The sequence below is a fragment of the Perca flavescens genome, chromosome 11 (genome assembly GCF_004354835.1).
Source record: "Perca flavescens isolate YP-PL-M2 chromosome 11, PFLA_1.0, whole genome shotgun sequence".
In the NCBI taxonomy this organism is placed as follows: Eukaryota; Metazoa; Chordata; class Actinopteri; order Perciformes; family Percidae; genus Perca; species Perca flavescens.
The window spans coordinates 23,504,444-23,527,728 of NC_041341.1; the positions used below are offsets into that span (position 1 = coordinate 23,504,444).

The window sequence follows — 23,285 nt, forward strand, 5'->3', positions numbered from 1 at the left end:
CAAGGTAGTCATCCTTTTTTTGTGTCCTCATCTAGTGCTGAGTAAAGTACAATTGAAGCCTAAGAACCCCTAGAATCCTTTAGTAGCCCTGATGAAATGATTTAAGTCTGAAGACTTGTTCCTCCTGAGGCAGTGGTTTACACTGCACTATACTTATCAGTTAGACTGGGTAAACCCAACCTGATCTGCCAGCGATTTGATTTTGCCCTGCAGCTAAGATTGAGCTTGGTCTGGTGATAACCAGATGACTTACCAATTTTATCTCTCACACTTTTTCCACACATCTTCTTATTCTTATCAAAATGCAAAAACCCATTGAAATACCTTGATGATGGAATTCTTACTGAACAATACAATACCTATGCTCTGGTTTCACCAAACCCATGAGGCTTGCCACTGTTGTTGTTTTGCCTTTTGTAAGTAATTGGTAATGGAGATAATCTACATGGAATTCCTTGTACTGTAATACTTTGCCCCACTTGCAGTTACTTAAACAAAAAAGGTGTTTACAGACATGCGTGTCTTGTCGGTGACAGCGTATGCTCCGTCAAGAAGTTTAGGCTATAAATGGAAAATACTGTCATATCATTCATCACTGACTCAGACTATCAGCAGTTTTATTTGTGTACAGTCACACAGGATGTGTGTGTATAAGAGTGAGGGAATAAATAACATTGGCTTCAGGCACATCAATCAGCCTTTAGTAACAAATAGCAGGCATTTTCTAGCTTAAATCTTGACATCTTGACAGAGGACCACAATGGAAACAAGTTTGTAACTTTCTTGTGTTATCCTCGACAGTTCTGTGAAATGTGCCATGTCACTGATGGCATCTTGTTATGCATTCATTTCTGTTACTGTCTAATAAATCAAATCAAATCAAAGCCCTGGTTTGGTGTAAATGTAGCAATTGAGATAATTTGAATAGTAGTTTTTTTTTATTCTTTAAATCATATACTTTTCTTTGTTACATTTTTATTTTTCTGTCAGTATACCTTGGATCTATTTTGTCTTTGTTCTCTCCACATAGTCATAACATGTGCGTCTGGATAATTCACTGCATTCTTTTTACTTTTACCTGTTGATCTCCCACATGATATTGGTGTGATTTTTTCCCCCTGTGGATCCCCCACATGACATCAGTGTGAACAACACCTTAAAATCCTGGGCCAGTGAGTGTAATGTGATTCTTCGTTTTGCCTTGTCCCCTTTAAATCAATGCTCTAACCTTGTAGAACAAACATGTCAAATGTTTTCTAACCTTTGAATATGATTTGTTATCTTAATGACAGATTAATGATTTCTCTAGATTTAATCATTTTATTCTAATTATCCAGAAGTTGAATCCTGAATAAGAACTATAGTTATACTACTACTACTACTACTACTTCTACTTCTTCCACTTGAGGTCAAACAATTATGAAAAACCTCATCACATAGGCCTAAAATAGGTGATCATCATGTATTGCAATAGAGGGTCATTACAAAGTAATATTTTGGTTACACTATAAAAGATGAAGTTTTACTCATTAAGGAATATTAGTCGAATTGTGATGTGTTCTGGAATCTGTATTGAATTTGAATTTAAAAACCATTGCAGCTTTTACAGAAAGAGTTGGAGGTGTCAGGTAGGTAGAGTACATGAAGCTAAAATCTGAAATGTGAACATCAGTGGTGGGTTAACTGTCTACAGACAACGAGCGGTAAAAAAATAAATAAAACATTTTATTTTAGATAGGCTGTTATTTATTATACAAGTCGATTAAAAATGATTGAGCTAAAATAGTTTGATAGGATATTATGCAAATGATAAAGCACTTAAAGGGGCTGGCCAGTCACATCCCGTAATCGCTATAGCCTACAGATACAGTTAATTGTTTCCAGAGATCACTTCTCCATTGTTAAGTGCGGGCAGGAACACGCCCTCCCACACAGGAACCTTGTCAGACACAGGTGCGGCTGCTCACATTAGCTACGAGACAGGGAACGAAGAGGTGAAGCTTGCTGTTACATTTATCCATATCCAGTTTTTATCAAGCTGCGTATTTCTGTCACTGTTTTACTCCCATCAACGACTAATGGAAAGGGCATCGTGCTAGGGCCCACCTACGCCATGTCCTTCGTAATCCTGAGAGCTACAGTCCGATAACAAATCATTATCCAATTCAGGAGGACAGACGGAACCAGGTAGGTCCGATGGTTTATTAGTAGGCTACGTTGTTACTTTATTATTATTATTATTATTATTATTATTATTATTATTATTATTATTTCACAAAGAATTCAGTATTTTTTTATTTAGATGTTAGTTTATGCATGTGGATTTGTGATAAGCGAATGTTGGCACGATATCAGTAATAGTTATATAATATATAATAAAATAATAAAAAATTTAAATAAGAATAATACATTTTAAAATGTTATAAGTTTTTTTAAATTAAAATTAGTTATTCATCTTTTAAACAGTATATATCTTTATCTGTTATATCTGAAATGTCAGACTAGTGTAATATACTTTAAGTACCCTATACTCATACAGACACACTTCAAGAAGTTCTTGTCCATGTTGGCTTAAAAAAAAGAATCTTTAAATCTCAACTATGTATACATTATATACGTGGTTTGACCCACAGTGATATGTAGCTAATGGATGGATCATTCTCATGTATTGTGTCTTCATTTTAGCCTCCTTTACCGATGGCCTTCTTCCAGCAGCTGAAACTTCTTCTCTGGAAGAATGGACTGGCAGTTATCAGACAGCCAGTGAGTCACTTTTAAATGGAGTGGGAACTAATTATATATATATATATATATATATATATATATATATATATATATATATATATATACATATACATATACATATACATATACATATATATACATATATATACATATACATATATATATATATACATATATTCCAATATACATACAATTCCATTTTGGAAATTAACTCTTCATAAACTGATTATTGCTGTTTTATGATATCTTGTGTTATAGCTATGGTCCTTGACTCTGGTCGCCTGGCCTCTGATCATCTTCATCATCATTGCTGTGACCCGGAACCAGTTCCCTCCAGTAATAAAAGATACATGTAAGTGAAAAAAAACTGCACACAAATAAAGTGCTTTGATCCAGGTCCATGTTTTTTTAATGACATGTAACTATATTTCAAAAACCCTTTAAAAAATCTTTACAAAGACAAGTCTTACTATTATGCAATCAATTGCAAACAAGATAATACTGTACAAACCAGTTAGTTTGGAAAAACATACCTTTGTGTAACATAACCCCACCGTGCCCTAATACAGAAACTATTCAGTGGCTCTGAACAATAAGACCTTCCCTCCCCTGCTAAGTGCTTTTTATTGAGTTGTTTTGTATTAAACCACACCCAAGACGGGCAACAAAACCAGCCTCAGGTATGTCCAAACTTTTGGCCTGTACTGTATAATTTTGCAAATTACACTGCAAACACACTGTTTCTCACAGAAGTATTAAGTTCTATTAAATCCTTTTCTTGAAAAATAATGAACTATGAAAAAATCTATGCAGACACCAAATTATAGGATTTTTTTTATTGTTGGACAGTAGTAATGATCTTATGTGCTGAAATATAACATTTGCATTTCACTGTCTTCTCTCTAAATGTTAATAATTGGCTGTGTGAGGAGGTTTTAACATTGGGTCTGATGTAATTCAATTCTTTGAACTTTGAATGTTTCACAATGTCTTCCATGAATGCCGTAACTAAGCATAGTCAAACGCTGTTTGCTCAGCCGTTATTTTAGAGAAATGTTTGGTGTCAAGTTGCTTTCTGAGATACTAAGAATAAATATCAGAGCGTTACCATACAATGGAATCTATCTACAGTACAGTACACTACAGTACCGCTCTGGTATTTATTCTTATTATCTCAGAAAGCAACACATCTTCATTTCTCATTTTCTTTGTTTAAGAAATAGCTGAGATTGTTTACCAACAGAAGATGATATGAGTTATTCATTGGCAGTGATTCAGACAATTGGAAATTAAAGGAGGCTCCTGATCTTGTGGTCAGAGATATCACTACAAGCCAACAACTTATCAAACAGAAAAAGTTTTGCGCCAACACAAAGCACTAAAATAAGTGAAACCATCCAAAATAGAAGGCAAGTGTTTTTCTGATGCATTCACATATGGCAGTAGCTCAGTCTGTAGGGACTTGGGTTGGGAACCAGAGGGTTGCTGATTCAAGTCTTAGTACGGACAAAAGTACAGAGTGTGGATTGGTAGCTGGAGTTTTGCCAGTTCACCTCCTGGGCACTGCCAGGTCCTCTTGAGCAAGGCACAGTACCTCCCCAACCACTCAGGGCGCTGGTCCAGCACTGGCAGCCCACTTACTCTGACATCTCTCCATTTGTGCATGAATTTCAGGCCTGTGTGTAGTGATTTCTAACAAACTGAGTGTAAATTGTAATTTCCCCACTGGGGATCAATAAACAGTATAAATTATAAATTATTAATTAAGGAAATGGTCTCCTGGGATTTTGAAACCATTCTTAAAGTTTTTTCTAGCTTAATTTACCTTAACTGAACAGCTTCAGAGTCATTGGAATGGTTATATGACTTTTTTCAAGTTGAATGGTGGTCGTCTCACTCCCCCCTAGCGCATGTGAGCGGAAAAACCACCCTTGCAACTTTCAGCCGCCGGCCTCTGCGTCAGGAAGTATTGTGTGATATCAGGTCTCACGATGTAATGAATTGCTTCACGGCACTGCACACATAGCCCATTTAGGAACCGGCTAACAAGGTAGCGATGGAATTTTTCACACTTTCTTCATGGCTGAGCCGGCAAAAAAGAAGTAGAAAGCTAGGAAAGCATTGTCGGAGGAACCCACAAAAGAGGAAACAGCAGACTGACCGAGCGAGGAGTCAGACACAAGTAATAGGAGCTGCCAAATATCTATTCCAAAGCTGTAGGGGGAGCTCTATAGAGAAATCTCCTAGCCAAAAGCGAGAAAACAGCGTAGAAATGGCCAAAACTGCATAGCACCCCTTTCATGAAAGTGGTGTTTTCAAGCATCCACACTACAACAGCAACTCTTTCATGTCTCCTCCAGGTTATGCGGGACCCCGGAACCTACCCAGCACAGGGTTCTTCCCTTTCCTGCAGACCCTCATGTGCAACACAGACAGCACCTGTTACAACAAATCACGCCTGGTGGACCCAGCTGCAACAAAGTCATCTATAAGAACCTCAAGGGATACAAGGTAGTTCATCAGTACATATTGCATATGATCTATTATCTGACCTATTCTGCCAAAACACCACATATTTATTGAAGTTGTAATTTCAGTCAGTGTCACTGCATCTAAACCAACTTTCACATCTTAAACATACTGAATGTCTCTAGTGGCTCTATTGTTGTCATATGATTAAAAAAAATATATAGATATAGAGGACCATTGAGTCACACAGGATAAACACAAACAAAGCAGCATCACATGACATAACAACCCAGTCTCATGGCAGTTCGTGAAATGGTCGCCTCGTAAGTTAACCGTGAGGCGTCCTCCCCCGCAATCTCCGTATAGAACAATTTGTGCTGGCCACCACAAAAAAATTAGAAAATAACGTGACCATTTCACGAACTGCCATGAGACCGCGTTGGACATAAGGAAGAGGAAGGGCAGTCTTCTTAACTCTTGCCTAATCCTAACCCACCACAGTTTTATGAAGCCATATTCACCTTTTTTTTTAAATGAATATTTTGACAATGTTCTTGTCTTTTTCTTTCTGTCTGTTTTGTCTTGAATTCTGTTATAATGCAGGGGGTGACTGTTAACTTTCTTGCTGCATTTCCTTTAAAACAACTCTGTCAACACTTGCATAATGTTAAGGGAATATGCACTTTTATTTATGGGAACCTGTCTACTTTGTTACAGTTCAAGTCTTACTATTTTGCTTAGAATTGTCTTCTCTACTAAGTATAAATTCCAGAATGAAGGTAGAAAACCTGTTCATGTAACCCTCAACCTACTGATGAATAATGCTTTACAGAAACCTCCAGACCAGCTATGATCTATGGAAAAAAAAAAAAAAACCTTGAAGAGACACTTTTGTTTAAAATCATATATATTTGATTGAGCATCTTTTCATTTCCTCATCTGATCCTTTTGACTCTGAATGACAGGTCGAACCTAATGCCGAAGAGTTCCCCGCTAGAAGACCTGTTTCAGGGGGCAGGGTTTTTCAACTTACCTCTCCCCAACGACTCCAGGAATGATCCTGCAGCACTGATTAAGGCCTTTAACAACATTTTGGGTATGTTATTCTGTTGATCAATGCCAAAATCACATTTGTGTTTTCCAGTTAATTTTAACTAATTAATGATATTTTCTACCTGATACCTATTTAGGAAGATAGACTAGCAACACTCTGTACATTGGGAAGAATACATACATTTCTAGTAGATTAAATCTTACTGAAATTCATTAAAGGAATAACTTGCTTATTCGCTTTCTTGCTGAGAGTAAGATGAGAAGATCGATAGCTAGCCTTCGGTTAACCACTTTGTTTTTGTACAGATTAAACAAACAAGATGTGTGTTAGTTAGTGGATTTTAAAGGTGCTGGTAGGGAGATTTTATTTATTCATTTTACCGAGGAAACAAAGCAAAGCTAGCTGTTTCCATATACTACCAGTCTTACTAAGCTATGCTAAACTATCTGTCTCCTGTTAGCTTTGGTTATAATTTTTTCATCTAAATCTGTGAGAAAGCTAACTATTACTTTAAGGAACACACTTTATGCACTAAGTTGACCATTTGGTCCCAAAAAATTGGACTTTGTTTAATCAAGCCCCTTTCATGGTTGCATTATAAGGTGACTGTGATATTTGGCATTACTGTAACTGCTACATTCAGTTTTTTAACAGCGTGTTCTTGTGTTACAGGTCCATCTTTCCAGGGAAGCTCTAATGTCTCTCTCACGAACACCATGAATACCACTCTTCTGGGAGATCAGGTGGGTGTTGCTAAAGTATAATGGGAGGAACACAACTGCCAGGATCACAGAACAGCCTTATCAAGTGCCACAGTATTGAAACCTCCTTTGGTATTTTCTGTATAGGTCATTGTTAAGAGCAGATTAGCCCTTTATTCTCTGACAAATAAAGCCTTAAAGGAATACCTTAAAGGATTGTTTAAAATTCAAATATCTCTTGAATCTGTTTTCTCTTTTGTAAGCCATAATGAAGAAGGATATTAAGTTTAAGTAGAATTGGGAATGTGTTATAGCAGCAGTAGCCGATAAAAAATCTTAAAATAGTACAATTGTGTTAGGATAATTATTTATCAAAGAATGAACAAAATCACTGGAGTTCTCTCAAAGTTTGTTTTTTCCTTGCAAGTAAAGTCAGTTTCACAGCACCTCAGCGTAAGTACAGAATGACTGAAGAGTGTTCACAACAGTGGCTTTTTAAAGGAGTTGGGAGTCAAGTTAGTTATTCGGTTCATGCTATCAGTAGCTTTTCTTCTTATCTCTTGTCAGACCCGGCATCTCCTCCACATTATGCGCTCTGCCCTCAGGGATGCATTCTGTGGTCCTTGCAAGGTCACTCAGCTTTCTTTTTCTTTTTTTAGAACAAAGAAACTGAAGCAAAACCGTTCTAAGCATAATTTTTCTAACAAATTATAATTCAATTTAATCCCTCCAACATATTCAAGCCTCTCATCAAAGCACTCTAAAGTGACAACTCCAACAGTGATAAGAAATAAAATCAAAGAAAAGCAGTATTTTAAACTACTGACACATACTATTTCAAAAGTGAATACTGGCAGCACTGTGGTATAGGTTAGGTTGCATCTTTGAGCATGTGTAGATATGATTGTTCATTAATACAGTTGATTTTGGAACTGTAAACAATGTGATTTGGAGGTACATTCACTATTTGTGTTCCAATCTAATTTTATTGTATAAATTTACCTTTTGAATGAATACCTGCATTTATTGCCTAACTGTTATAATCTGAATCTAGGAGACCTTAAACAAAATGCTGGAGTCAGCGAACCTGTTGAAGAGAGCCATCTGCACCATGACGCTGCCCATGATGAACACAACCTCAACCAACCCCCTCTGCTATGCTGTGGTCACTTTCTGCAAGTCCAACGATACTGTGTTTGAAGTCTCGCTCAAGACATTCAACCAGGTGTGTGTTTGGGTTTGCTTGCATACATACAGTATGTGGATTTGTGCCTGTATGTGCCAGCTTGTTGTTATCCGAACAGAGGAATATATATATAATGACACAAAACTATATATAATAACACAAAATTGGTGCAGTTGCATTTGTTTTGTTGACTCTGAAATCTCATCTTGTTGTCAGATACTGGCAGAGCTGATGCTGGAAAAACCAGATAAGATGATGACGGTGGCTGAGGCAGCAATGTTGGTGTTCAATCAGCTGCAAAATCAGACCTCACTGTGGGAAAGCCTTCTTGCTATTCCCCAGCTCTCCTCCTCTGGTTCTGTTGACCAGGTGCTGGCCAACGCAGAAGTCCTACTGACCAACATACAGGGGTAAAGTACTTTCAATGATGCAACAATTCAAAGTGAATGAAGGGCAGCTGTATGAAGGTGACATATTTATTTAGTAAGTTTAGAAAAATAATAATAAGGATCGACCGATACTGGTTTGTCAAGGCCGATACCGATTATTAGTAGCTAATGAAACCAATAACTGATATTTGGAACCGATATGCATTTAGAGTGGAAATGAAAATCTTTAAGTCAAAATTAAGATTTTGGAATGTTACAAACTCCAACACAAAGCTTAGTTTAAATACTTTAAGCAATTATTTAAAAATTAGAAACTTTCAACACAATACACAGTAAAAGATAGTCAGATAGTGTTGTGTGCGGGACATGAAGTCAGACTCAGTGGTGAGTGAAACCGAAGCAGAGGGACAGACACAGAGCTGTAGCGCAGCCAAAGTAAAGCACTTTAATAATGAACTTTATCAGATATCAGGCAAATAAAACGCAGATACAGATCATATGCAAACCAATACCAAACCCGATAATAGGTCTATCCCTAGAAAGAAATAGTTAAAGTATGCTGTGTTATTCTGAATATTTAATAAGTACAGTGGCCCCTTCTCTGTCAGTGTTATGCTGGAGTTTTTAAGAGCTGCTAGACAAAAGTTTTTATATTATTCATTCAACATTTTTGACGAAGAAACAGGAAAGCTACTGGCCGTTTTGGCATAAATAGGTTTTAGTTTAGAAATACAGAACTGAGGTACAATAAAATTGAACCCTAGTGACTTCAATTTAGAAATATTCTATTGGTAATAGTTTTCAAACATTTGGTCTAGCTCTGTTTGCAACCTGCAGTATCTGAGACTTAAGGATTTAGAACAGGGCAAAGTGTGTTTGTCGAATCATTAGCTCTGTCAAGTGTTTGCTGAAGGTTATGTCTTGCTTTGAGCATTACATGTTTTCTGCCCATGGTCTCTCTAGTGCTATGAATGTCATCCAGAGCAATTTCCCTGAAGCCAGTGCCTCACTTTCCACCATGCATCTTCTCCTTGCTGGAGGCATCAACATGATCCACTATGCTCAAAACTGGCCTGGCAAAGGTAACTTTTCATCAGCTATATATACCTTTATGTTGTACCTTATGTTAAAATGCTGAATCACAATGAAGACTTGCTGTTCTAGGGAAACAAAAATGCAAACACAATTCACCTTTGACATGACACCAGAGAAATGTTGCCAGTTTGGTTTTGTGCTGATATGCCAGGAGGGTGTAACCTTTGAACATGTGATTTTGCTTAGATGTGTCCATTTCCCTTGGCGAGGTTGTGACGTTGCCAAATTACTCAATAAGTGAAATGGTGACACATGTTCTACAAGAGGTGAAAATTCCACTGCATAAGGTATGTGTTGACTTGTTAAGAAATGGACATAACAGCATACCTTTCTTATGCTCTGTCTTCAGGGTTGCCAAACTGGTCTCAACCCACTCTGCCACATTTGAGCCTCAATTGGAGTTAAGATCTAGAATTTCAAAAACAAAAGTAAAGTTGAACTTGTGTAACCAATGTCATCTCTGCGTTGTGTATTAATTGAAGACTTTGCACTTGCTTCTCAATCTGGTCTGATTTATTCTAGTGAACAAAGAATCATATCATGGTCAGCCACGTAGGACACAGCGTAGACACACGTAGGTCATTCACGGGCACACTCCTCATGCACTGGCCCGTTAAGTCACGTACAATGGCATATATAATATCACAACACAACATTAAATTGAACAAATGTGTAAACAAAAATACAACATGTATATATAACAATGTACATTAAATATTATTAAAAGAAACAGTAAAAATGTGCTTATGACTACCACGGGCACACTCCTCATGCACTGGCACCGCTGAGTCACGTACAAGGGCATATATCTACAGAGGAGACGCCCACTGTCCAATCACAATACAGAATGTCAAAAAAACCTTGGTATTGGATGATTAAACCCTGGCAAGTAGAATCACTAATAACTCTTGTTACACTTGCAAACAATATTTAAACATTTTTTCAACATCATTTACATCACTTTTTTGCCAAGCGTTAAATAAGAAGGGCAATACTACTCTCATGCATGTATGCTAAATATGAAACTACAGCCAGCAGCTGTTAAGCCTGGATTTGTTTAAAGGTAACAAAACGCACCTTCCCGAATTTTGTGTGCCAGGCTAAATTAGCTGCTTTCCCCTTTTTCCTGTCTTAATGCTAAGCTAAGCTAAGATAAGGAGCTTCATATTTAATGGAACAGTTTTTACTATTTGTGGTAATAATATTTCCATAAATGAGTAAGGTTCCTTATATTTACTGTAATTATCTTCCCTCCTCTAGGCTATTGGCCTGACATTGGACAGAGACGTGGTGCGGATGTACTTGTGTGACAACAGCAGTAACCCATTGTGGCTAACAGCAGCATGTAGTACAGGCACCGTGGACATGCTTCTGGGCTGGATCAGCCCTGATCAGGTGGCAAAGCAGGTAGGTTAGAAGGATGTGTATGATATCAACACCAGAGAGAGAATGACAGTCCCATCAGAAATGAGACAGCTACTTGATGTGTGTGGCTGGCATTTGTCTTCTCACTGTCTCACTCTTACTTTATCTTGTGTTACTTGTCTGTGTTCTTCTGTCCTTGCTCTTAATTTGCATTCTCAAGTGCCACCTTCACTTCTGATTAGATCCATAGAGTACCAGTTAATTAGTCTACGGCCGCAAGAAAGCTGTTGGCCATAGCAACAAGCAACTGCGGCTCCCACGTTGCACCTGGGGAGCAGAAACCTCAAAGAGCATCCAATTAGCACTGCCACTAGGGTTGATGTGCTTTGAGGAGATAATTCCCAATCAGAAGCTGTTAGCTAACACTGTCATCACTGTGTACTACTGTGTAGCTTTACTGCCAAGTAGGTTTTTACATACAAATAATTTTCCCTGCTACTTTGCTTTATCACAATAAACATAGTACGAGAAAATAAAAGATAAAAATAAAGTACTGCAACAGTCAAAAGAACATAACATTTAAAATGTACAATAAGAATATGAAAAACATTGTTTAAGTAATATGTACTATATATTTGTTTTTAAAATAATAGAGCTGTGCAGTTTCATATACTGTAACAATATAGCATTGATGTCATATTACTCAATGAGTCACTTCTTTTTCATATAGGCTTCGCCCTCTAAGGGGTTGCTATTGGGTTGTCCCTCGTGCATGTGCAGTCATAGGGTTATGCCTATGCTCATAGAATCAATTATGTGCCAGCTAAAATGTTTTTAACTTTACAAATCTAACTCAGCATACCTTCTTGTCCCACACGTTAACTATATTATCCTCAGGTTCTCCTGGTATGGAGTAAGCATGTTGCTCCACATGATGTGTCCTTCGCCAAAGGGCTGCTGCACAGTCTGATGGGAGGTTCATCCCCAAAAGGACAGGGAGGCTCCAACTTCACAAGGACCCGGCGTAGCGTAGATACTCAACCACAAAACATTGACGAGGAGCTGTAAGTACAGTACAGTACATTGCCAATCAGTTATAAAGCAAATCCATCAGAGGCTACCCATTTTTTATGCTGCACAAAACTATAAAGCTATTTGGATTGAGGCAACTGAATATGTTCTCTGAATGTCACACAAATGATTAGACAATTGGAAGGCGTTTTAAAAGAAATGTACTGTATATTAGTAAGCAAGATTATATTTGTTCAGAAATGGCAAAGTTGGCCAAAAAAACCCACATGTATGATATTTTTTTGCACCAGCTAATGGTCACACAATAATATCAAAATGGACATTTATAAACTACTGTACATGGAAGAAACAAGCTTCTTCTGGGAAATCATTTGGTAATATTTAATAGATGACAAGCTATTTTTATACCGATCCATTAACATTTTTTGTACAATTTGTTGCAGCCCATTCAACCCTTCTTGTTTAATACATTATTCTTAGAAAAAACAAACTGGAAACCATCTTGTGTTTTTGTTTTTTTTTTATTCCTGTTTCACATATCAGGTTAAATATCTGAGAACTGTACACAAAGTCAATTGTCCACTGTAATGTGAATAGTTTGTACTTTATCTTAAATCTGGCCTTGTGCTTTGGCAGCTTTTTGGGGGTCGGTCAAATAGTGATGGATATTATAAAAAATGTGCCGGAGCTGGATATGGTTGTCCAGAGTGTCCTCAGAACTGGCTTTCAGTCCATGACGTCAGCGAACCTGGCCCTTGATACTGTAGAAGGTAAGCAGAGACTGAATCTAAAAGTTAACGCATTCACAGGACATATTGTGTTCAGTTTATGACTAGTATGTATGTAAATATGACTATCGCACACTGCACACTATTGTTTTCTCTATCTAGAGTATGTGTACTTTATAACCCAGAGGTGAATGGAACTAGTTCCCACCCTTTCTCAGGGGACTTATGAAAAATGTTGAACCAAAGTAGGACTAGAGGAGGTACCATGAGGGAAATGGATACACATACAAAAAGGACAATTATAAACCACATAGGATGTATTGTACAACAGAGATTGTGTAACAAGTGGGTGACTTAACAGTGATAAAAGGTGGAATTATTTATTTTTAAATTGTGTTGAAAATGTACTTTTGTTTTATAGCCTATCACTGAATATGACTGTAGTCAACTGATCTGGCTTTGTCTTTGTTGTATATTTTTTGTCTACACTCTCCCTGGTTTGCAGGAATGATGGCCAATGTCCTTAAAGATGCTGATCAACTTCAAATGACTTATCTAACATTGCTGACAAACCAGTCTGGGGCAAGTGTTTGGATTAGTCATGTCCTGGACAGTGGGATGGAAGTTATTACGAAGGTATGTTTTTAGTATTTCAACTGACCATAAGCTTTTGGCTATTGATCTTTTGAATAGCAATGATGTTATTTTTTATTTAGTTTTAGGCATCATAGTTTCATTATAGTTTAGTCGCCAGTGTCATTGCTTAGATGTTGGGTAGCAGCACATTTAAACTATATTTTACTTTTAACTATAGTTGGCTCACTTGCATGTATTTTTTCCAAGAACATGAGCAGACAAGCATTGTTCAGACTCAGGAAGCTTTATTATGAAACTGTGCAAGAAGTCGTAGTGAAGTCGTACTGAACACCTGTCTGTCATCAGCATTACACTGATGATCTGCTGACAGCACTCTGTCATATGTAATACATTGACTTCAAGGGATGACATGTTTGAGTTTTTTGATTAATAGTATGGAAAACAATCAAGGTAGCAAACACTTACCAGTTGGTGCTTTTTACCTCTGTTTTACTAGATTCTGTCAACTGAGTCTTTAACATGTGAGGGTCTCTTGGGTCCCTTTGAGTGGCTCTTAAACACAGAGAGCATAAAGATCGAGGTGTGGAGATCAATGGTCTGTCAGAACAGCTCCGCTCTACAGCAAGCGCTACTAATGGACTGGCTGCCATTGGTTCAGAAGGTAAAAGTTAACTGCATTTGAAAAGTTTCATTCCAAAGTGATATGCTGCCTGACATTAATTTATTATGTGAAATACATAAATTATTATTTATTCCTCCTCTAACTTTATGCTTTACAATTTACTTTTCTTTGTTATTTCATGGGTATTTTGTTTTGGAACGAATTTCTTTGGTTTAGGGTTGGATTGTGCAGTATTGTATACTTTTACAGAATCTATTTGATCAGTCAATACTAAAGTCTTGTTGCAACAGATCCTTTAAAATGTTGTCCTACATGAACACAGATTCATATTTAATTTTATAGAGAAATACTTAATATTTAGATATTTCATATTTTGTTTTAGGCACAAGACGTGTACACTGCTCTGACCGGCCAAACAGACTACAACGTGACACTTTCCATGATTCTCTCTGAGTGGCACAAGCTGTGCAATAACAGTATGCAGGTCGCCGTGTTTTTTCACAAACTGACAACGGAGCTGGGTGTAGAGTATTGGATGAACTGGATGCCAGACAACAGCAGTCTAGATGTTGCTGAAACTCTTCAACAAAGGTTTTGAGAAAGCAATGATTATATACAGTACCTGCAGGGTTTCATTCCAGAGCATTACTGTTCTCTGCATATGTACTTTTGATTTTAACATGTAATTAAGAAAATATGATGTAACAAATATTGCTGTTTTGTAATCAACAGTCGTACAATTAAAACTCACATAATGTCTTTAATTTAAAAGATTTTAGGCCCAGGCCCAACAACATTTTTTTTTCTTTCAGTGAAGACATTTGATTTACATTAGACAAGGCCATTTCAGTTGATTGGGTGAATTTTGTTTTAAATAAGATGACAGATTTTCCACCATGATGTGTTTTAGATCATGTGCACAATGTCTCATTTCACGCTGTCGGCTATCATTTCACTGTCTTAACAGTGTTGTGCTCTGATTTTCTTGTAGTGTTTCCTTGTTCATGGTGAATTTTGGAGAAAAGATTGAGAAGAGTCAACTGTGGCCAGAGGTAAAGGACTATTTCCACATGGTTTTCTGGATTTTGAACTACAGGCCTGATGTCACAACTCAGCCAGCAAACTGTGAGTGTTATTTCTTTTCTTTTCTTTCTTTTGCTAGCAAATGCATACATAGAAGGCAATGCAGGGGGCAAATGAGGCCTAAAAGAGTTTTAAATTTTCAGGTTCATAATTTTCTATTATTATCAAAATGTAATCCAATCAAGAAGTAAGACATAAAGACTAATATACACATATATTTCCATGTGCCAAGGTGTATTTAATTAGCATAGTGTTTTCCTTTATTGTCTTATTCTCTATGAGAGCTTGTTAGCATTAGCATTACCCACACAAAAGGGCTTTCTATAATACATTTTTTTTAAGAAAACTTTTGTCTTTGAAATTTTGTATTTCTCTTTATACACAGCAATTTAAAAAATATCATTTGAAAGTTTACATTGTGAATTTATATATTTCTAGTAAACCATGACCAAAAAAAATATATTGCAAATTTAGTTTTATAATAGAAGATGTCACTGGGCCGCTACGATGAAGCTCAATAAAAGATGTGCATGTTATTTAACATAGTAGAATAAACATGTATGTATTTAAGTATGTATACTATGTATTTATGTATGTATGTATGTATGTAACATGTTTACCTCCCACTTTAGGTTCCATTAACATCAACGACTCAGCCATTCATTGCGATACTGGTTTGGAATGGCCACAGTTTGTTCAAGTGATGACTCAGGCTCTGATGTCACCGAACCAAGATTTCCTGGTGAAGTAAGTGCTTGTACTTGTTAGTTTAAAACAATTATGTCTTTTTGTATATGCTCTGGAATGGAAATTTCTGTCTGTTATTGACTTCCATTTGTTCAAAGGATGTTTACTTATTAAAGGTCCCATGACATGGTGCTGTTTGGAGGCTTTTATATAGACCTTAGTGGTCCCCTAATACTGTATCTGAAGTCTCTTTCCCGAAATTCCGCCTTTGTGCAGAATTACAGCCACTAGAGCCAGTCCCACAATGAGCTTTCCTTAGTATGTGCCATTTCTGTGTCTGTAGCTATTGAGGAGGAGAGAGGGGGGGGCAAGGTGGAGGGTGGGGGTGTGGCCTTGACCAACTGCCACTTTGCTCGTTTGAAAGTCATGATGTCTCTCTCTCATGGGTGGGCCAAATTCTCTGGGCGGGCAAAGCAGAGAAAGGGGGGGTAAGATTCCAGATCGGCCCATCTGAGCTTTGATTTTCTAAAAGGCAGAGCAGGATACCCAGGACTTTGTTTACACCTATCGCCATTTCTAGCCACTGGGAGACCATAGGCAGGCTGGGGGAACTCATATTAATGTTAAAAAAACCTCATAAAGTGAAATTTTCATGCCATGGGACCTTTAAAACAACTATTTAGAATGAGATGATGATATACTGTATCATTATGATGAGAAGATCGATACCATTTCCAGATCTGTTATACATGAAGTTGTAGCTAACAGCTAGTTAGCGTAGCATCTGCCTACCAGCAACTTTAAAGCTGTGTGGAAGTATTGCCTGGCAACCTCAAGGTGATGACAAAACTCCAGGAAGTCACTGAACCTGGCTAAGAACTGGTTTGACACATAATCCCCAATAAAACTACAAATTGTCATTTTACACAGGCTTCTGTACTGAATAAACAAAAGAGATGAACAGTGCACAGCTAGCTGTTTCCCCATGTTTCTGTCGTTGTGCTAAACTAAGCTAACCAACTACTGGCTGCACCTTAATATCAATAATTAATTCACTGCTGTGAGAGTGGTATCAATATTCTAATCTAACAAACAAAATAACAAGTGTATTTCCCAAAATGTCTAACTATTTTATTAAATTTAATTTAATGAAATGGTTGACATGAAGTCATTGCTATTGTTTGTGATATGAAATATGATTAAACAGGCAGCCTCTTTGCACAATTGCAGAATTCAGCATACTGTAGTATAGACAGAGTTACAATACCAGAAGAAGTGTTATTTATTGTTGTTACTGTTTTATACAGTAAATAAAATTGAATTGAATTGAATTGTTTTAACCACATTACTCATACCAATTTCTAAAATTCTGACATGTTCTCTGTCTTCTCTTTTCTTTCTTTTCCTTCAACCTCTGTAGTTGTCTCAAAGGATCTGTGCATCTGTTGCAGCATATGTTAAGTGACACCTATAAATATATGGCAGCATCATTTTTGAAACAAGAAATCAAAGGGGGAGATGCGCTCTCTGCCTACCTGATAAACCTGATACAGTACCTGGATGGCTTTGTCAAAACAATCTCCATGCTTCCTGACCAAAACATCACTAACCCTGACGTAATGCTTCCCCTCATCGGTAACCTGTTACAGTCGGCAGGTCTGAAACCACTGCTGCCTCTGCTCCTCGGCAATGGCCCCCTTAACGTCTCCGCAGTGCTCGATGTTGCCTCAAAGATTGGCAGGCTCAACCAGGACATTTCTACCTTCAATGAGACAGACCCAACGATACCTGAACTGGAACAGTTGATTATGCAGTTTCTCTCCTTAGATGGTAACCTCACCATGTCTCTCTGCCACATTATGGGACACACTCTGCTTACCTATTCAGACTATTTCCACCCTGACGATGTGGCCCGTCTCAAAGAAACCATCCAGCTTTTCACCAACCAGACCTCAGCAGGCCATGTAGAAGCCATCCTCAGTGCCATGGAGCTACTGAAGACAGTGATGGATTCTCCAAATGGTGATCCAACTAACATCATTCTTGGGTACATACGCCAGCTTCAAGATTTTGTGATGTCTCTGTATAGTCTGGGAAGAATCCAACATCTCCCATTACCAAGTGGGCAGCTTAGCACAGCACAAATCACTGACCTCCACCTGCTTTCCAAGGGCTTTCTCGACCTTCTCACCCCAGAGAGCCTTCAGAACCTGTCTCAGGCTGGACCAGATGCTGCCCAGAACATTGTTGCACAGAAACTTGTAGCATTCCTACCACCTGAGGTCCAACAGGAAGCTGCTCGCTTTCTCCAGGATTTCAAAGCTTTGCAGTATGAGATGACGGAATGTACAGCAGGCCAAAACTGTTCGGCTGGAATCTCAGAAATCTTCACGTTCCTGGATCAGATATTAGACATGACGCTCTCGGTCAACAATGTCAGCATTGGAATATCTGCAAACAGCTCTTTTCTGGAGGGACAGGAGTCTGAGGAAATTTTATCCATGTTCTTCCCACTCCTACTGTCCTCTAAGGATGCTGCCAATGTGGAAACATTTAATCAGACTCTTCATTTCATCAGATTGATCATTGCTATACCAAATGTTACTGTGTCGGATGTCCAGAATGCTCTGCAACAGTCAAACCTAACCCTTGGGGAGCTGAACAACATAGCTGCACTAGCTGGAGCTGCCAACATAAACGACCTGATGTTAAATATGGAGAAGATTCTCAATGCTCGCCAGTGTTTCGAACCACAGCCTAACGAGACGGTGACAGCCCAGTGTGTTATTGGACTGATAAATGGTGTCAGTGGTTTTCTGACACACCTACCTGCTCTTCGTAATGAGACAGCCATCCTCTCCCTCATCCCGTTAATCATCAATAACGCATTCAGTGATGTCGTCCAAGTTAACTTCAGCTCAGATCCTAACATAGCTCTCTCACATACACTGAACAGCACCCTGGCCAACATCAAGATGAACCTCCAGTTAAACCACCTGTACACTCCAGAGATCATGAATGAAATCAGAATGGTAGAGGGTCTGATACAACTGGTCGCCAACACAGAGCCATTTAACAATTTGAACACCTCCTTGCTGATGAACCCCACGTATGCTCAGAAAGTGTATCTGGAGATTGTGGAATGGTACTTGAAAAGGCTGGAAAATATCACGAGCACAAGCGCGGTCTCAGAGCTCCTCCATCCCCTGTATTACCTCACACAAATGCAAGTGACATTACATCTGGCACAGGAGGATTTCTCTGTGTTTATCAGTGAGCAGGTCGAGAGCCTGATAAACAACCTCCAGTACCCATTAGATGGTGCAGGTGTGAGTAAAATTGGCCAAACAACAGTTGAGATTATCCAGCGTCTGTTTGAATTTATAAAGGTCAACCTAGAAGCTCAGAATAACATCCCAGGTTCAGAGCCGTTCTTCAACACAACCATTCTGCAGCTCACTGAGGTCCAAGTTAGGCTATACCTTGATCTCATACAGAAGTGGATAAAACAACCCAATGTCCCGTCGGTCCTCAGTAGTATGTTCCAATGGGGAGACCCCTCCATAAATGTCTCCACCCCTGTGACAGACCTCCAGCAGCTGCTTGAGACAATAGTTAATTTTCTCAGAAATGATCAACAGGCCTACATCTTTACCTTTAATGAGACCGACCCAACGATGCCGGAACTGGAACAGTTGATTAGACAGTTTCTCTCCTTAGAGGGTAACCTCACCATGTCTCTCTCCCACATCATGGGACAAACTCTGCTTACCTATTCAGACTACCTCCACCCTGACGATGTGGCCCGTCTCAGAGAAGCCATTCAGGCTTTCACCAACCAGACCTCAACAGGCGTTGTAGAAGCCATCCTCAGTGCCATGGAGCTACTGAAGACAGTGATGGATTCTCCAAATGGTGATCCAACTAACATCATTCTTGGGTACATACGCCAGCTTCAAGATTTTGTGATGTCTCTGTATAGTCTGGGAAGAATCCAACATCTCCCATTACCAAGTGGGCAGCTTAGCACAGCACAAATCACTGACCTCCACCTGCTTTCCAAGGACTTTCTCGACCTTCTCACCCCAGAGAGCCTTCAGAACCTGTCTCAGGCTGGACCAGATGCTGCCCAGAACATTGTTGCACAGAAACTTGTAGCATTCCTACCACCTGAGGTCCAACAGGAAGCTGCTCGCTTTCTCCAGGATTTCAAAGCTTTGCAGTATGAGATGACGGAATGTACAGCAGGCCAAAACTGTTCGACTGGAATCTCAGAAATCTTCACGTTCCTGGATCAGATATTAGACATGATTCTCTCTGTCAACAGTAATGTCAGCATTGGAATATCTGCAAACAGCTCTATTCTGGAGGGACAGGAGTCTGAGGAAATTTTATCCATGTTCTTCCCACTCCTACTGTCCTCTAAGGATGCTGCCAATGTGGAAACATTTAATCAGACTCTTCATTTCATCAGATTGATCATGGCTATACCAAATGTTACTTTGTCGGATGTCCAGAATGCTCTGCAACAGTCAAACCTAACCCTTGGGGAGCTGAACAACATAGCTGCACTAGCTGGAGCTGCCAACATAAACGACCTGATGTTAAATATGGAGAAGATTATCAATGCTCGCCAGTGTTTCGAACCACAGCCTAACGAGACGGTGACAGCCCAGTGTGTTATTGGACTGATAAATGGTGTCAGTGGTTTTCTGACACACCTACCTGCTCTTCGTAATGAGACAGCCATCCTCTCCCTCATCCCGTTAATCATCAATAACGCATTCAGTGATGTCGTCCAAGTTAACTTCAGCTCAGATCCTAACATAGCTCTCTCACATACACTGAACAGCACCCTGGCCAACATCAAGATGAACCTCCAGTTAAACCACCTGTACACTCCAGAGATCATGAATGAAATCAGAATGGTAGAGGGTCTGATACAACTGGTCGCCAACACAGAGCCATTTAACAATTTGAACACCTCCTTGCTGATGAACCCCATGTATGCTCAGAAAGTGTATCTGGAGATTGTGGAATGGTACTTGAAAAGGCTGGAAAATATCACGAGCACAAGCGCGGTCTCAGAGCTCCTCCATCCCCTGTACTACCTCACACAAATGCAAGTGACATTACAGCTGGCACAGGTGGATTTCTCTGTGTTTAGCAGTAAACAGGTCGAGAGCCTGATAAACAACCTCCAGTACCCATTAGATGGTGCAGGTGTGAGTAAAATTGGCCAAACAACAGTTGAGATTATCCAGCGTCTATTTGAATCTATAAAGGTCAACCTAGAAGCTCAGAATAACAACCCAGGTTCAGAGCCGTTCTTCAACACAACCATTCTGCAGCTCACTGAGCACCAAGTTAAACTATACCTTGATCTTATACAGAAGTGGATAAAACAACCCAATGTCTCATCTGTCCTCAGTAGTATGGTCCAATGGGGAGACCCCTCCATAAATGTCTCCACCCCTGTGACAGACCTCCAGCAGCTGCTTGAGACAATGGTTAGTTTTCTCAATAATGATCAACAGGCCTACATCTCAATCATTAGCAATATCACCATGTCCCTGAGCAAAGCACTAATGTTGGCAGAGCAACCAGGTGGCCTAGAGAGTGGCCACTTCTTAGCCACTATTTTGGAAGCAGTCCAAAGTTCTATGCAGATCCCGACAGCAGCCACGGGCCCCCTACCGCTCGTTGTACAGCAGAACATCCTGGAAATTGTGCAGGACTCACTTGAGATCATTGTCCAACCAGACACAAGTTTTCCCTCATCACTTAACATCTCCCTCCTCATCCTCAAGAGGGCTGAGAGTGTCATCCAACAGACATTACCAGACTTGTTCTCTACATACCTGCTTTCTGGACTCAAAGTAGCAACCACGTATTTTGAGAGCATCTCTGCATCTGGTGGACCAGACAGCTGGAATCAGTTGTGAGTGATGCTGCTATATTCCTAATACTTTAACAGACCAAATGACAACATTGCCATAATGTTATGTAATGCAGTAAAACACTTGAAAATTAGCATCCATCAACAAATATGATAATACGTAAATGTTGTGTTTATAGCTTGTTTCCTCTGCCCCCAAGTGGCCAAAGAAATCAGTTTATTGCAGGTTTAATTATGCATAATGTTATAGGTTAGTTTTACTGCCCTACAAACTAGTTAATTGAAATTAATTGCATTATTTTTGCATCTCAGAAAAATGGTACCTCACTAGATAACTTATAAAAACTGGCAGGCATCTGCAATCCAGTGATAATTAACAACCACTGGTCCAGATGGATAATTGAAACCAAACAGAAAGATGAAGTGCATGCAGTCCTGCAATCCTTTTGAAAGAATTTAATGAGACGTGATGACCTTTTGATTCAGATGTGAAATATTGATGCACTTTGTTTCTTAAGGATCCTGGATGAGATGAAAACAGTCCAGAGCCTCCTGCCATCAAACAGCACAGCCCAGTCCTACGTCTCAATCCTCATTAACATCACTCACTTCATCTTGGAGTCTGGCCAAGGCAAGTCAGCTTCTCTGTGTCCCTGTAGATGGACAAGATGTTGAATCCTGATGAACTGTGATGTAGTGGAGGTTGCATTGTGCACTTCATTATTCAAGCGTTGATGCCAGGATAAAAGTAGCACAATGTTTCTGTTGTCTGTTGTGAGAATAAGACACTTCACTCCAAGTTTTACACGGAAGATTATGTTTGACATTTAAATTGAGATCCACTTTGTGAACAACATTTGTTGTGATTTCAGGCAACATGAGTATCTGGGCAGGTTTTGAGAATGCATCAGTAGAGAATTTTCCCATAATCTTTGGCCAGGTAAGGCTTTAAACATTGTCAAATGCGTGTATGAGAAGTTCATTATGTTTTTGTTTTTCTCATTTTAATCAAGTTTGGTGTGAATTAGTTTGGAAACATTTGAAAGGTCTGCAACTTAAACATTAAATTAAAAAATAAAACCCTGATAAAACATTACAATGTTATCTCTGTTGCTACCAAAACTTTTGGCCAACACCCAATTCCAAACCACACATGTCTACAGGCGTGTATTGAAACACAGTATCATTTATCATCATAGACAGACAAACAAAACATGCTTTTATCTTTTATGTGCCCTGAACTCAATGTTCTCATAATATTTCATGGATCAAAGCGAACATGAAAAACAACTCTTGTAGTTGATGTTTTGCACTGAATCACATAAAATCAGTGTGTGAAAAATTTAACCTTTTTTTCTCCCTAATTTCCCCCCTTTTTTGTTGTCAGATGGGCAAACTATTAGACATACTTTGGCCACTTGTCATGGAAGGACCTGACTCACTCACAATAACTGCTCCATCTCTGGAGGCCTTTACTCATCTTGCTCCTGTCCTGGAGCAGGTGATGACTGGGAAGGCAGACCAAGACACATGGGACAAGTATGTTTAATTACCTCTTGGAAACAAACCAAACCAGTCATTACTTTTTTTTTTACTAATAAAAACAGCTATTCAGTTGCATCTGTGATTGTCC

General features: G+C 38.9%; 1 protein-coding gene across 1 annotated transcript in view; it reads left to right on the top strand.

The window, feature by feature from the left end:
- The first annotated feature begins 2,120 nt into the window (after positions 1–2,120).
- abca12 (ATP-binding cassette, sub-family A (ABC1), member 12) overlaps positions 2,121–23,285 on the top strand; it is a 62,791-nt gene continuing 41,626 nt past the window's right edge. The window contains exons 1-23 of the mRNA XM_028590462.1: positions 2,121–2,187; positions 2,686–2,763; positions 3,004–3,097; positions 5,106–5,256; positions 6,180–6,310; positions 6,941–7,011; positions 8,027–8,194; positions 8,372–8,565; positions 9,508–9,626; positions 9,826–9,926; positions 10,900–11,046; positions 11,902–12,068; positions 12,673–12,806; positions 13,270–13,400; positions 13,858–14,022; positions 14,366–14,574; positions 14,975–15,108; positions 15,699–15,813; positions 17,174–17,667; positions 19,570–21,694; positions 22,171–22,283; positions 22,525–22,592; positions 23,040–23,191. Of these exons, the coding sequence (XP_028446263.1) occupies positions 2,698–2,763; positions 3,004–3,097; positions 5,106–5,256; positions 6,180–6,310; positions 6,941–7,011; positions 8,027–8,194; positions 8,372–8,565; positions 9,508–9,626; positions 9,826–9,926; positions 10,900–11,046; positions 11,902–12,068; positions 12,673–12,806; positions 13,270–13,400; positions 13,858–14,022; positions 14,366–14,574; positions 14,975–15,108; positions 15,699–15,813; positions 17,174–17,667; positions 19,570–21,694; positions 22,171–22,283; positions 22,525–22,592; positions 23,040–23,191 (5,249 nt within the window). The 5' untranslated portion in view covers positions 2,121–2,187; positions 2,686–2,697. The remainder of the gene's footprint in view (positions 2,188–2,685; positions 2,764–3,003; positions 3,098–5,105; positions 5,257–6,179; positions 6,311–6,940; positions 7,012–8,026; positions 8,195–8,371; positions 8,566–9,507; positions 9,627–9,825; positions 9,927–10,899; positions 11,047–11,901; positions 12,069–12,672; positions 12,807–13,269; positions 13,401–13,857; positions 14,023–14,365; positions 14,575–14,974; positions 15,109–15,698; positions 15,814–17,173; positions 17,668–19,569; positions 21,695–22,170; positions 22,284–22,524; positions 22,593–23,039; positions 23,192–23,285) is intronic.